Source organism: Rhipicephalus sanguineus, chromosome 2 (genome assembly GCF_013339695.2).
Source record: "Rhipicephalus sanguineus isolate Rsan-2018 chromosome 2, BIME_Rsan_1.4, whole genome shotgun sequence".
Taxonomy (NCBI): Eukaryota; Metazoa; Arthropoda; class Arachnida; order Ixodida; family Ixodidae; genus Rhipicephalus; species Rhipicephalus sanguineus.
The window spans coordinates 110,110,492-110,123,958 of record NC_051177.1 but is presented as its reverse complement, the minus strand read 5'-3'; the positions used below and the strand labels follow the sequence as shown (position 1 = coordinate 110,123,958).

Below are 13,467 nucleotides of genomic sequence, written 5' to 3'. Positions count from 1 at the left end.
CTGAATCATTAACGACAGCTCTTAGAAGATCGATTAGCTAAAGTGCTATCAGTTTCATCACAGGCAATCGCTTTTCAGTTTTAAGCAGGTACCAAAATGTCCTTTAACTGCGAGTGTTGGATTGAAGCGGAAAAGAAAATAGGCAAGGTGGATAAGGCTTCGTTCATTGTAAGGTATAAGACAGAGAAAAAGCAAACACGAAGAAAAGAAAGAAAGACGTCAACGCATCGTGGTCGTCTTGTTTTTTTTTTTTTTCGTTTCGCCTGCCTTTGCTTTTACGCTTGCACTTTACATTGAATCCTAACCGACCGGCCGTGCTTTCCGTCCTGGAGAGCGCCGAATTCGAACAAACAGTACAACAAAGAAATATAATATTGCGGACGAGATGTGCCTCTCATGTAGATATGCCTCTCTTTCTCCTTGTATAGCCCTTTCAGTCACGAATTATGATGCACTGTCTGCAAATGCATCCAATTTGCATGGCATGATTTCAAGGCACTCAGTATTACATTCCAAGAAATAAAATGAAGGAATGTGTTGTTTTGTGCGAGTTTCAGCAATTATTGTTAATTAGCGTGTAATTAAATATCTAAATATTCGGCAACCAGTCAGCTTCAATCCTTGCATCATATGAATCAACTGTTACGCCCAAAATGCATGCACAGTTTCTTATTTGGTTGTATGCCCCCCCCCCCCCCCCCCTTTTTGAGCGAAGAAAAAAAAGTACTCTTGACGTCGGTCTTGGAACGTCGCACGTCGAACGATCGTCGAACATGGTAGTGTCTCCAGCAGAGTGATCATTTGCAGCAAGAAGCAGCATAATGAACTTAAATAACCGCTAGTTGTCCACTCCGGAAGCCTGCACGAACGTGCACACAAAGTTTCAGGCCATTTGAAGGAACACGCGGCGCGTGATGCGACTCCGAAGTTGATGTGTACAAATGTACACACCGTGACTGAAAGGGATAGTTCACCGGCATCGCGGTGTTTTGTGCGGATTGGATTGTTTCAGTTTGATATTTGCTGAGCACGCAAATTTACAGCGTTAGAGTGACAAAGCTCTCTCGCGAGGCGACTCTAATGCCATCTCATTCATTGTTCTTACAAGAAGTCATTCGGTTCCGAGTAGGCGGGCCAATGAGAGGGTTTGCATGAGGATCTTTCGCTTTTGCGTCCAGTATACTTCACACGTGTGCCAAAATTACAAACATAATAATGGCTCTTCCGTAATGTGCCTGATTTGAACATGCTGGAAGTACGGGTCATACTTCTGGCGTTTAAAAAAAATATGGCCGATATGTAGCTGAACAGTGGCTAAACAGCGAACAGATAAAATAGTATTGGCTTCGGTCTCTGTAAGCGGAGTGTGTCATCGAGAACACACCGGGACGTCACTGCGTAGAACGAGGCGAGCTTACTTCGTGTAGCAAGAAGAATAAAATATAGTTACGTTCATAAACGTATACAACATCGAGTATGATTGGCATACTCGAGGGTGTTGCTATATGTGGCATGCGAAGCGACTTCAGGAACGAAGTAAGCCTGTTTAGACCGACCACCTGATTAACATAAATCAGGTTCACCTAAACTTAATCTCATCAGAAAAGAAGATATTTAGCACATATAATATAAGTTTTGCTCTGCTTGGACGAATTTTGGTGAATATATTGACCGTTACCTAACGCTAAATAGGACGAGGCAGAGTTCTTACCTGAAGATTCTTCTAATGCCTCTTTTTAAATATTTCTGTCGGTAATGGACGGTGCATTTAGAGTGCGATGAAGTTCTCACTTGACATATACGCACAAGAGGTAAGTTGCCAACGAGTTGTACTCACACAAAACAAATTATGACCAGTTTGACACCGAAACAATGCTACAAATTACTTTCATTGTATACTTATGCACCATGTGTCAAACAGAGATAGGCATATTGTCGGACTACCATGCCCTAGTAAAGGACCTGATAAGCCAAAGGAAGCTAGCTGAGTGCGGCTCCAAGACTTATGGAAGAGGACGTCGTTCGAAATTATCATGGTTACTGATGAGAGCTTTAACCCACTATATAACATTTAAAGGCATGGAGTTATTTGCACTAGAGTTTTTCCTGAACATATGTTCATAATATTTTTCAATTCGTTCTTGGGTATATTATTCAGTAAAAACACAGTTGCACCGCTTGCATTATGTATATGTGAACCCGCCGTATTGTGCAGGACGTCACCGCAAAGTAAAAGCACGTCAGACTGCGTCGCCCTAAATGCGCGACTTCATAATGATTCGTCAGCGTTGTCCTGTCTAAGTCCAAGGGCAGATATAAAGCGTCATGTGAGACCTGCTATCTCGAGGGAAGTCGCCCTCGGGCAAGTCGGCAAATAGTCGACATAAGTCACTCGCCGCGTCCCGTTTGCGTCATTTTCTCCCGATCATGAGCCCGAGGAAATCGAGGGAGGTACATGGACGCTGATACGTTCTTCCTACACACGGGACAAGAAACGATGAACAAAACTGCGCCTACGCTAAGGCTCGCCTTCAAAAAAAAGAAAAAGAAAGAAGGAAGGAAGAGAACATTCTCGACGCCGAAAACAACTCCCGAGGAGTGTCGTTAAAGGTTGTGCTGCCACCACTGGGAAGATCGATGAGGCTGCTAGGCCGCCGTGAACGGCCGGAGGGCTTTTCCTCCGGGGGTCAGCGACAGTGGACAGGGTTCTGAGGGAAAGATGTGGCCGTGGACTTAGGGCGAGTACCGTTTTCGTGGGGACAACGCAGCCGGCGGTCGATTTAAAGGAAGCGACCGAGGAGCAATGTATATAGAAAAGAGAACAAGAATCAGATCTTTACTGCAGTGTAACGGTGAGCTCCCTTTCGGCATGTATCTTCACCCCGAAACTCTCTCTCTCTGCGCCACTTTTTTATATTTTCATCTGGTACAGATTCCTTACCAAGGCGTTTCTTTTTCTTCCTTTTTTTATTGTTTTCCCACGTAGCCGTTTTTCTAGGGGATTGGCGCGTTCGGTTCGTCATGGGTGGCCAGCCCCGTTCGGCACTGCTGAACCGGAAATGGAGCGTCAATCCATTAGAGTTCGAGCGTAATTGGAATCTGGAGGCACTTCCTCTTCTCTTGTGCAATGAATGAGTTCGATTGGCGCACACGCTCATGCGCTCTCCCTTGTGACCGGAGGGGTCCAGTTTCGAGCGGACTCAGTTTCTCACCTATCGATACTAACGTTTCTTCGCTTAAATTTTCATGACGTACAAAAGGCCTATGTGTATGAACTGCACAGCCTCCACTGCGAGAGAAACGAACTTCCTGACCATAAACGCGTAGGATGTAACATTGTGTTTATGAGCCTTTCCAAGCGTCGTAGCACTACGCTCCACTGAGTGAGCTACTTGTGAAGACCTCCATCAAGATGGTTTAATTATCCTGAACTTGCGTGATCAAAATAAGTGCTCATGTACCGGTATTGTTCACCTTCACCTGAGCTTTCTAGAAACAGTGCGAAGGCAGTCGATGTGAAGGCCGAGTAGCAGTGCTCGAATAAAAAAGTAACCTTGAACATTGTTTTTGGGTAATTTTGCTTGAAACCATGAAAATATTTGTAGCTAAAAAGAGCAGTCGCATTCACGTTGCTTAAGGGACGTTTAGCGAATGCAACCTCATATTTATTCCAGAATTCTGGTTAACCTCCCTGCCTCGTCTTGCTTCTCTCTCTTTATGGCCTATATATTCGTATCAGGGCAAAAACCGAGTGCTACAATTTCTGCTGTTTATACAACTTGACTTCACGAAGTTGAGCAGTAATTGATGGATGCGACCATAAATCAACTGAGGGTAGTTGCGCGGGGATTTAGATGTAGCCCCACTGCAGCCCGTAGATGGAACGCGCTAACGGCATTTTCCCCTGACGCGCCGTCAGACGAATCCTTGGGATAAATACGCGAGGCCCTCATGCAGGGAATGTCGGGCCAGGACCGTATTCGATACGTGAAGCTGAAAAGCCAGATTGGGGTCTGGAGCACGAAAACTTCTAATAAAGGTAGAGCGAACTCTGGAGGTTGTATATGGGAAAGCATTTGCCTCATCATGTCGCTGCTGTCGGGGCTACCCAACATCCTGTCTCAGTGGTGTCGCAAGAGGCCCATATAGTTGTTTCTTTATGATATATTTTTTTGCCGGATTGACATGCTCACAATACGAAACGTTTACATTGTTGTCTGTATGCGTCTGCGCAAACCTATTTGATTTTTTTCGGGTTTATTTCTGAGCCTGCTTTGGATGGCATATTGCCACGTACGTTTCTGATCACTTTTGCTGCATTCGCCCACAAAGGCTGTCGGCAACGCTCAGCGCAAACCGCGCCTCATTCTTCGAGAAGCTTCACGATTGTTGTAGATGATTTTGACAAGATTGCGCGCAAGACGCGAACGCTCGAGCTCATTCTAGAGATTGCGCAACCACCAGCGATATCGCTGGAAAGTTCGATAGCGCCTGTATAAAAGCCGACGCGCTTGACCGCTTGTCAGTTGATCGACGGACGACGCCCTGTTCGCCGCTATCATTGTACAACGTGTATTGCTGTAGTGCTAGTTCTCATTTTCCGGCCACAAGTTCGGCCAAATAAACAGTTTCATCCTGCAAACGCCGACTGCTGTCTTCGTCGACGTCACGACCACGTGACAATATATGTAAATAGTAACCTCCCTTCCCCCTGTATGCCATCTAAAGCAGGCGCAGAAATACACCAAAGTAGCAGGCTCAGAAATATATGAAAATAGTACCCCCCCCCCCCTGTTGTAGGGTAGCAAACCGGTTGTCCTATACTAGTTAACCTCCCTGTCTTTCCTTCTCTATTATTTATTCTCCCCTCCCCTGTCTTTTTCCTTCCTCTCTCCCTCTGCTTTATTGCTCATCCTTCACAGATAACTACCGTTTAGGTGTTAGCTGCTCGAAATAGATATTTACATTGTGGTCATGAGTGCAAACCTTCCTTTTTCTTCCATTCTTTATTATATATTTCCCCAAATATACAACCCTTTACTACTGCTTACAAAAGGTATAACTAGCAAATACTAGTCGCACTATTCACTCTTATCTGTGCGTTCCTTCCCTGTATTTTCTGTACCCTAGGCCAGTATGGATGTGCTAGTCTGGATTCACGGCGGATTCCTGCAGCTGGGTTCAGGCCACCAACCGGGACTGAGTCCTTCGGGGCGCCTGGCGAAGGTCACCAACGCTGTGCTCGTCAGCTTCAATTACCGCCTCGGGCCATTGGGCTTCCTCGCCCTGGCCGCGCTGGGAAACGAAGTCAACCATGGTCTGTGGGATGCGGCGTTGGCTCTCACGTGGGTCCGCGACAACATTCGTTCCCTCGGAGGGGACCCTGAGAAGGTGAACTGTTCTGTCGACTAATTAACAGTTGTCTCGGCTAACCTTGTTTGCCGGAGCACGAATGTAGGCGTTGGCGGAAACGTTCCGATACTCTGTAGCACTGCCGAAACGACTATAGAGACGAAATAACGTTTCTTGACACAAGCCGCAGTCTAGAACTTCGTCAACTCAACGCTTCAGTTTACGATCTTCTGAAAAAATAGAAAGAGCCACAGTGAGTTACTACCCAGCGTAGTTTGATGAAGTGGCTGCCACCGCGAAGTGAGAGCAATATACATCTGGCAGGACAAGAATGGAATAAACGATTTACGAATGCTTGGCTGTCATTGCTTGAAAACGACAACACCGCTCATAAAACGCAATAGTTCCGCAATGCGGGTGTTCTTCCCACATATGCAGCCGTTCGTCTCTTGAGGTTAGTAAGGGACAGACATGTGGTATCAATTAACAAAGCGGCGCAAAAGCCTGAATTCAATACGCGACGAAGGTTCACCTCCTTTCCAATCACGAAATAACTTCGATTATATATATATATATATATATATATATATATATATATATATATATATATATATATATATATATATATATATACGTGTGTGTGTGTGTCGCAGAGCTGGCAAGTTCTTTTTTGTTTTTTCTGCCTTGTTACCGTAAACCTCGCCGAATACCTCTTTTGCCACCATGTATATATAGGTATAAGTGTACCTACACTAGCTTCTTCAGAAACAGGAAGTGGGGATTATGAATTAGGCACGCTCATTAGTTATGTGAGATTTCGCGCTTCCATGCTTGATTGCACCATACACGAGCGTGTTAACTACAATATTTATCTGCAATCTGCAGTGAAGTACGAGATAGGCGCGTGCGGTTTCTGTATAAGTGTTTAGTCGGGTATAACATAAATGTGCTAAGCGAAGGTCAACCTACAGGCAAGTGTGACGCTTGTGAAGTTTTTCTGAATGACAGAAAACACCACGATAGCGCGTTCAAAGATACTCAAATGTAAAACTCCCCAAAACAGCTAGTCGCAATGCCTAAAGTTATTGATTAAGTGTAGCGAAGTACGATACTTTGTGTGCACAGTTCGTGCTTATGTATTCTAGCGACTCTGATACGCTTGTATTCAAAAGAGTGAGTAAAACATTGTAACTTGGGACCCTACGGAAGATTTTAAAACTTTATTCGCATACATCAGGTGACTGTGGTGGGAGCGGATGCCGGTGCCTCGCTCGCGTTAGCGATTTTGGCAGCGGGACCCCAAGCTGGCTGGGACCGCCTCTTCCGAGCAGCCTGGCTTGATGGCCCGTCGTCAGTACTCAACAGAACGTACGCACAGGTAAGAACTGCCTCACGGCTCGGTAGCGCTGACGACATAAATCACAGGAAAATGACAAAGATGCTTAATATTTGGAATATTTGCCTCCAAAAGAAATAAAAGAAGTGTATTATTTGGCAGATAATGTTGACACATGTCCTTTTTTTTCCTTTTCTCTGTGACCGGTTTTGACTCGCTAGAAGTATTACATATGTTATGGCTCGTGAGCCGCGCCTGAATTTGTCAGAACCTCGCGAAGTATTTTTGTTTGTAAAGAATGCGTGCACGGTGCACAAAATTTGCGACTGGTGGTGCTAGTGAACTTTTTTTATATATTTGTATTTCACCTGGCTGTATAATGGCCGCACAGTCATTTCTTTTTCTGAAGTACGGAACTCGCCGCCATGTTCAATTTCGTTTTGGAAAGGTACAACTCACCGGTTATTGCCAAATTCTTGAAGTCTGGTCGGCATTATTTAGCCCAACCCCTGCGCAGGCACCATTTTAACGTCACTAGTTTTGGCGGTTTGCGGTCGTCACTTGATTGATGGGCAATATGGAACGACTTATTCGATCAGTCAGGGTACACTCTAAGCACGGTAACGTTTACTAAAGGTGCACATTTTCACAAATTTGTGTACTTATAAAATAGAAGTTATCTAGTAACCTTTAGTACCCGTTCACAGTATCGAGCGTTCTCGCGTAAAAATAGAGGTTACGTTGTACAGTACACGGTATACTGTTTACACAAAACGGCTTGCAGGAGATTTTATACGGCCACCGCTCTGCGCCTCTTCTTTCCTTTAGAGGTTACGTTGTACAGTACACGGTATACTGTTTACACAAAACGGCTTGCAGGATATTTTATGCGGCCACCGCTCTGCGCCTCTTCTTTCCTTCGCTCTTCTTTCTTCGACGCATTCCAGGAGGTTACGCTCATCGCATGCTTGGATCAGCCAGGTGTGCCACAGCAAGGGAAGCGCAGCCTTCCACTCTTTCGCACTTCGTGCTGCGCGTGCCTCGTGTTTTTTCCGTGCTTCCTTCTGCGGTTTTAATACACCGTCTATATACGTACGCTAAGAAATGCGAAAAATGCGAACCTTTGCGGAAGGTGTCACATGGAACGTGCTTCTCGGAAATCACGCTCTGGCGCATTGTAATAATTCAAGTGCATGACTGCTTATAGAACGTGACAATTGCTGTGACCGAGGCCAAACGCGCCGCCTTCGCTCATTAGAAGAGGCAGCTAACAAAACATTCGAATATTCGAGGCGACTTGGAGTTAGCATGCACTACAGTAATGATGAACCGCGATTATTGTTAAAATGTGGTTGACCCGTCAATATCAATGAAGACCAGAGGTTTTATAATAGTACCATGATATACGTGTCAGGCAATCCTCTCTTGGTCCAGCTTCTGTGCAGTTTAAGCATAGGTTGGCGTGATTATAACACTTTTAACTATTTTTCTGCTGCTCGTGCACTTTCATTGACAGTGTTATTCGTGCTTATCAAACTATAAATATCAAACTTATCAAACTATAAATACCAGCCGTCTATTTGTTACAGGGCTATTTGCGATTTTGTTCACCTTCAAATGTGGGATCAGCAATGGAAACGTGGATACTGACAAAATGTGAGGTTGACAAAGCAGGGAAGCTGCTGAAGGCGTAAAGTGCGCGGAGAATTAACACTGCTCCTCACGGCGTAGAGCATATTCAAAATTGATATACAAACCGTTCGCCATACGCCACGTTTAGTCAGTTTTACGTACTTCTCGCAAAACCCAAAGAAATGTCTGAAATCATCGCTTAATAAGTAGCTGGCTGGTACGTATGTGCATATTATATACGAATGCTGAATGATATAAAGACGCACTAAAGGTAAATGTATGCATACGCAAAAATAAAATAATAGCAAGAGCGCATAACAAGAGCCGCAACGCGGTTTTCTCGAGAGACGCAAATTGTAATGCTTAAACATCTACTTAATTGGATCAAGAGAGGATACTTGTCTGATACACATGGCACAACTCATGATTAGGAATATCTGCCAATCACCTGCTCTTTTCAATTATCGTTTTAGTGGCAGACCACATTTGAACAACACGATGCTTGTGGGCGAAGGTGTGACGTTATGATGCATGCAAGCTCTAAGCCAACTCCAAAGGAAATTGTTTTGTGCTTTTCCTTGCGATGAGGGAAGCGTACATCTCTTGCCACGGACACCGCAACTGTCGTGCTCTAAGCAGACATGTACCAGAATTATTCCAAAGCTCCAGCGTGTGTATTCAGGACAGGGCAGGCCATATCACACCGCCATGAAAGTTCTCATTACTCTGTGTACATATTTGTACGCTGCATAATAAAGCCGCAGAAAGAAGTACAAAAGATTAGGCGTGCACAGAACGAAGCCCTAAAGGAAGAGCCACGCTTCTCTTGCTAGACGACACTTGGCTGGGCCGATCATGCGCGTAGCGAGTGGTCCGAGATGTGTCGCAGGAAGAAGATCGAAAGAAAAAAGAGGCACATACCCTTTGTTAGGCGACACCTGGGTCGGTGGGCCACGGGTATAGAGCGGTCATACTGAGTAGAGCCCCCTGGAAATAATACGTGATCAGCGTCGCGCTTCTCCTTAAGTACACTAATGTGTGCGGCATACCATAACTGCTGGTACTTTGCACATAAGCAGGACAGCTGAAACCCAGAGGGCAGCCAAAAAGAGGGTGATTGTCAGTCCTTTACTTTTGTTGCTCGGGTTGCGCGTGCTCCCAAGAAAATTTCTGAAGAAAAAAAACATGCACCATTCGAAAAGAATTCATATATCATTGCTTTATACCTCCAAAGCAGAATACATCAAAGTTTAATGATTTATAGCTTCAGGGACTTGTCTAGCTGATAGAAGACCGCAGGTATTCAAAGCGTTTCTCCTTGTTTTCGCCTGTGGTTGGTACAAATTTACAGGAGCAGGTGGTCAGGATCTGCAGTCAAACCCTCTCTTGCTGCACGCACCATCATGTTTCATCAGTCAATATGTCAGCTGCTGATTCCGCAATCTCCTCGCTGGACAGTCGATCCTAAAAGGAGAGGACCGTTATTTTACACTATTCCAACGGTTACTGCCACTTTGCACACAACTGCCGATAACATGTTATGTGAGACACATACTCCACCCCCTTCCCCCCAAAAAAAGGGTGTTACTTGACCACTACATAAGCGTTCCTCAAATCTACTATCCTGTGCAATACGTTTATCGGAAAACAAAAATCTTATTTGAAAACGCACGTTAATACCAAACGCAATTTACATCTGTTTAGCACAAGAGTCAGCAATACAATAATGTAAGTGACAGTTTAGTAGCAGAAACACGACAGCAGGTGATTAGAAACAGAAACATTACAATTTACATTTTTCAGTGACCATACTTGGCATTTCACGTGGAGCTTGAATATACTCGTTTTCCTTAAGGGGCATATTCCACTTGACAGTTCATAACCTGGGCTGCACCGAACATAAGGCATATCGGCGTCTGGAAGTTTCCAAGCTGCCTGATAGGAGATCATCCCAGCATGCCTTGGGCGGGATGTATGCTGTAAACAGTTCCAACGCAACACATTTAATATGGCGGGAAAAATCATTTGTGTTGTCTACGTACCTTTAAACATTCCGGCTTTGACAGTTAAATCACAATTCATTTTTTCTAACCACAATGACACGTTGCTTGCACCCTAGAACAGAACGAGAATACACAAAAAAAGTTATCTCAGTGCCAGAGAACAAACTTTTATCGCCAAGGAACTAAGGACATCGAAAGACATATACCAACCACACTGACCATGTCTCCCTTTGAACTCCTACGTTGCACGATTGCTGGCATTCGTGCTATCTGAAAAATCGTTAAGCCACAGCGTATCGCTTATCGCGTAACATATTCTCAGCTGCCCCGTTTCGATAGCGACGCATTTAGACGTAATCGAGCGACGCAGAGCAAATACTGCCGGCAACAATGCGTAAAAGCATGACAATTTATTTTTGTGACTCGACCGAACTCTTACAGCAGCGTAAGCATGAGCATGAATTATCTGAATTTTGAATGCCGTACATTGTGATCTGTATGAGTGGAACTATGGAATGAAGATGACTTCAGCATATATTTGTGGTAAGGTTTCAAGTTAGTTCAAGACGCAGAAGTTTGAAGTCTGACAGAAGCCCGTCTGGTTGGGTTGATACGTGGTGACGTTGAAAACCCGAGGCACTGAGCCGACTAAAGCAAAAAGCACACACACACACATACACACACACACGCACACACACATACAAGCGCCCACACACGCACGCGCGAGCGCGCACACACACGCACGCGCACACACGCGAGCACACACACGCACGCGCGCGCACACACGCGAGCACACACGCACGCGCGAGCGCACACACACACGCGCGCGCGCACGAGCTCACATGCGAGCAAACACACGCGCACGAGCACACACGCGGGCGCGCACACACACACACGCGCGCGAGCACACACACACACACGCACACGAGCACACACGCGAGCAAACACACGCGCACGAGCACACACGCGCGCGCGCACACACACACACACGCGCACGAGCACACACGCGAGCAAACACACGCGCACACACACACGCGCGCTCGCGCGAGCACACAAACACGCACGCACGCGCGAGCACATACACACACGCGCGCACGAACACACGCGAGCAAACACACGCGCGCACACGCACGCGCGAGCACACACACACACGCGCACGAGCACACACACACACACGTACGCACGCACACACACGGAGTGGTCGGTATCAAGAGCGGCTCGAGATAAAGACGTCGTGACAGTCATTTTTCTCTAGCGCGAGCACGTGCCTTCCCCCAGTCGATTGCGTGTCCCCTGAAACGTGCTCAGCCAAAGCACTGGATTTAACCATTTATTTTTTCACGTCATAAATGTCCTTTTGTGTGTGTGTATTAAATGTTTACTTCGGTCGGCGCAGTGCCTCGGGTTCGCTACATTCAGCTACACACGGAAGGATGCTGTGATTTCCTTTAAGAAACTTAAAACTACACTTAAAACGCACTCTTAACGCCATTTCATTGTCTTTCGGGTACTTAAAGCTTTATTCATTTCGGTAGCGCAAGACAATTAAAGACAAGAGAGGACACGTAGACAGGACGGGCGCTAGACATCAACTGACTTTACTGCAAGGAAACACACAAAAACCCGTTGCACAGGCGCGACGCGCTACATCACTGTACGAGGGCTTTTTTTTTTCTTTTAATGTGTCTAATTTTCTTTGCGCTACCGAAATGAACACCAGTGATCACAACCAACTGGCCCGCATTACCGCCTTAAACCCTCACTCGTCCACCTAAAACAACCGCAGCAGAGTTTGAAGCATGGCGAAAAGTTGAATTAGCCGACACGTTGCGTATATAGGCCACGAAATATCATGTACCGGTGACAATGACATGATAAACAGCCCAGACTGCCATTGACATCAGGAGCGAGTTAGTGCGCACGCAGAGCTCGTCTGGGCAAAGCTGATCTGAGGCACTTTGTTTATGCCGCCTACAGTATTTCACACCGTGATTGCAGCCTTCATCGAGCGTGTTGAAGCTACCAAGGCGGCGACAGCAAGAAGGGTTAAACTTCTGTCCTTCATCTCTTATCACATACACGTGTATGATAACGAATGATCTTAGTCCGATGTTTGATAATATACGCCCAAACACTCATCTTGTAATGTCAAACGCAGAGCAAATACTGCCAATAACAATGCATTACATAAAAGTATGACACGATTTATTTAAAACGTAAAATTATGACACGATTACATAAAAGTATGACACGACCTATCTCGTACAGTAGCGTAAGCATGAGCATGAATTCAGGTAAACACGCGACATAAGTACATATACACAAGCAAATAACGTACTGAAGAGGGAATATTGCTTACCTGCAAATCACATTTACTACTGTCTTCAGGCAACGTAACAACGGATGCAACCCGCTCGACAATTGCCAGTCTCGGGCAAGCGAAGAATCAGCAATGCAGCTCATCGCAACGGCCGCGCAGCCCACTGAACGTGCCCGTTGCAATGCCTCGGGGCTTATTTGCGGCGGATCGCGCACGTTAATGACTGTCCCTGCGTGCTGTATCACTAGTTACACGCCACTCACGTACACAACACGATTAAACCAAGCACGTCAACAAAGCGCGGAGCGTAAAATCTGTTTAAATCGATGAAACAAAGAGCAGCACTGCACAAACGCGACTTCAACAACCGCACAAACCGCCTCGCATTTGAATGCTCTTCCCGGCATACACCTCAAGCTGTGCAAAGCCTAGGAGAGATGACGCCGTCCCTGGTTCGATAACGTTGAAGCGGCGCCTCGAGGACGCCACATTTGTTACTCACTGCGAGCTCATACATCTCTCTACGCGGCCTCTCCACTGGAGCGGCCGTCCCACGTTGTTTTGTGAACTCAACGGCACCTTTTTCTCCCGTGTTGGCGAATTGATGACGGTTAAGCGTGTTTGGTGCTATGTTGCCCGTGACGTTTGCTGCACTTTACGATCCGTTAATTATAACGCGAAAAAAAACCTAGACAACACGACAGCGAAATTCAAATAAATTGCATTGCGAGTCTCGGAAAAATATTTTTCTCGCTCCATGGGATGGTTCTTCGATCGCATCGTCAGTTTAATTTGGTCGGTTGTCGTGTGCTCACTGTACTTTA

At 45.8% G+C, this 13,467-nt stretch overlaps 1 protein-coding gene and 1 long non-coding RNA gene across 4 annotated transcripts in view; one reads left to right on the top strand and one right to left on the bottom strand.

Moving 5' to 3' along the window:
• The window catches only part of LOC119383513 (para-nitrobenzyl esterase), a 71,665-nt gene that overhangs the window by 45,785 nt on the left and 12,413 nt on the right, over window positions 1-13,467 (top strand). Inside the window, exons 4-5 of the mRNA XM_037651683.2 lie at window positions 5,131-5,391; window positions 6,590-6,730. Coding sequence (XP_037507611.1) covers window positions 5,131-5,391; window positions 6,590-6,730 — 402 coding nt within the window. The remainder of the gene's footprint in view (window positions 1-5,130; window positions 5,392-6,589; window positions 6,731-13,467) is intronic.
• On the bottom strand, window positions 9,540-12,824 carry LOC125757205 (uncharacterized). 3 transcript variants are annotated; one of them, XR_007415139.1, is made up of 5 exons: window positions 12,683-12,824; window positions 10,530-10,593; window positions 10,363-10,435; window positions 10,115-10,297; window positions 9,540-9,784 (listed from the first exon to the last, which is right to left on the bottom strand). It is a non-coding gene; the product is annotated as an uncharacterized LOC125757205 (long non-coding RNA). The 3 variants fall into 3 exon arrangements; XR_007415140.1 differs by having other exon boundaries at window positions 10,133-10,297; XR_007415141.1 differs by lacking the exon at window positions 10,530-10,593 and having other exon boundaries at window positions 12,683-12,716.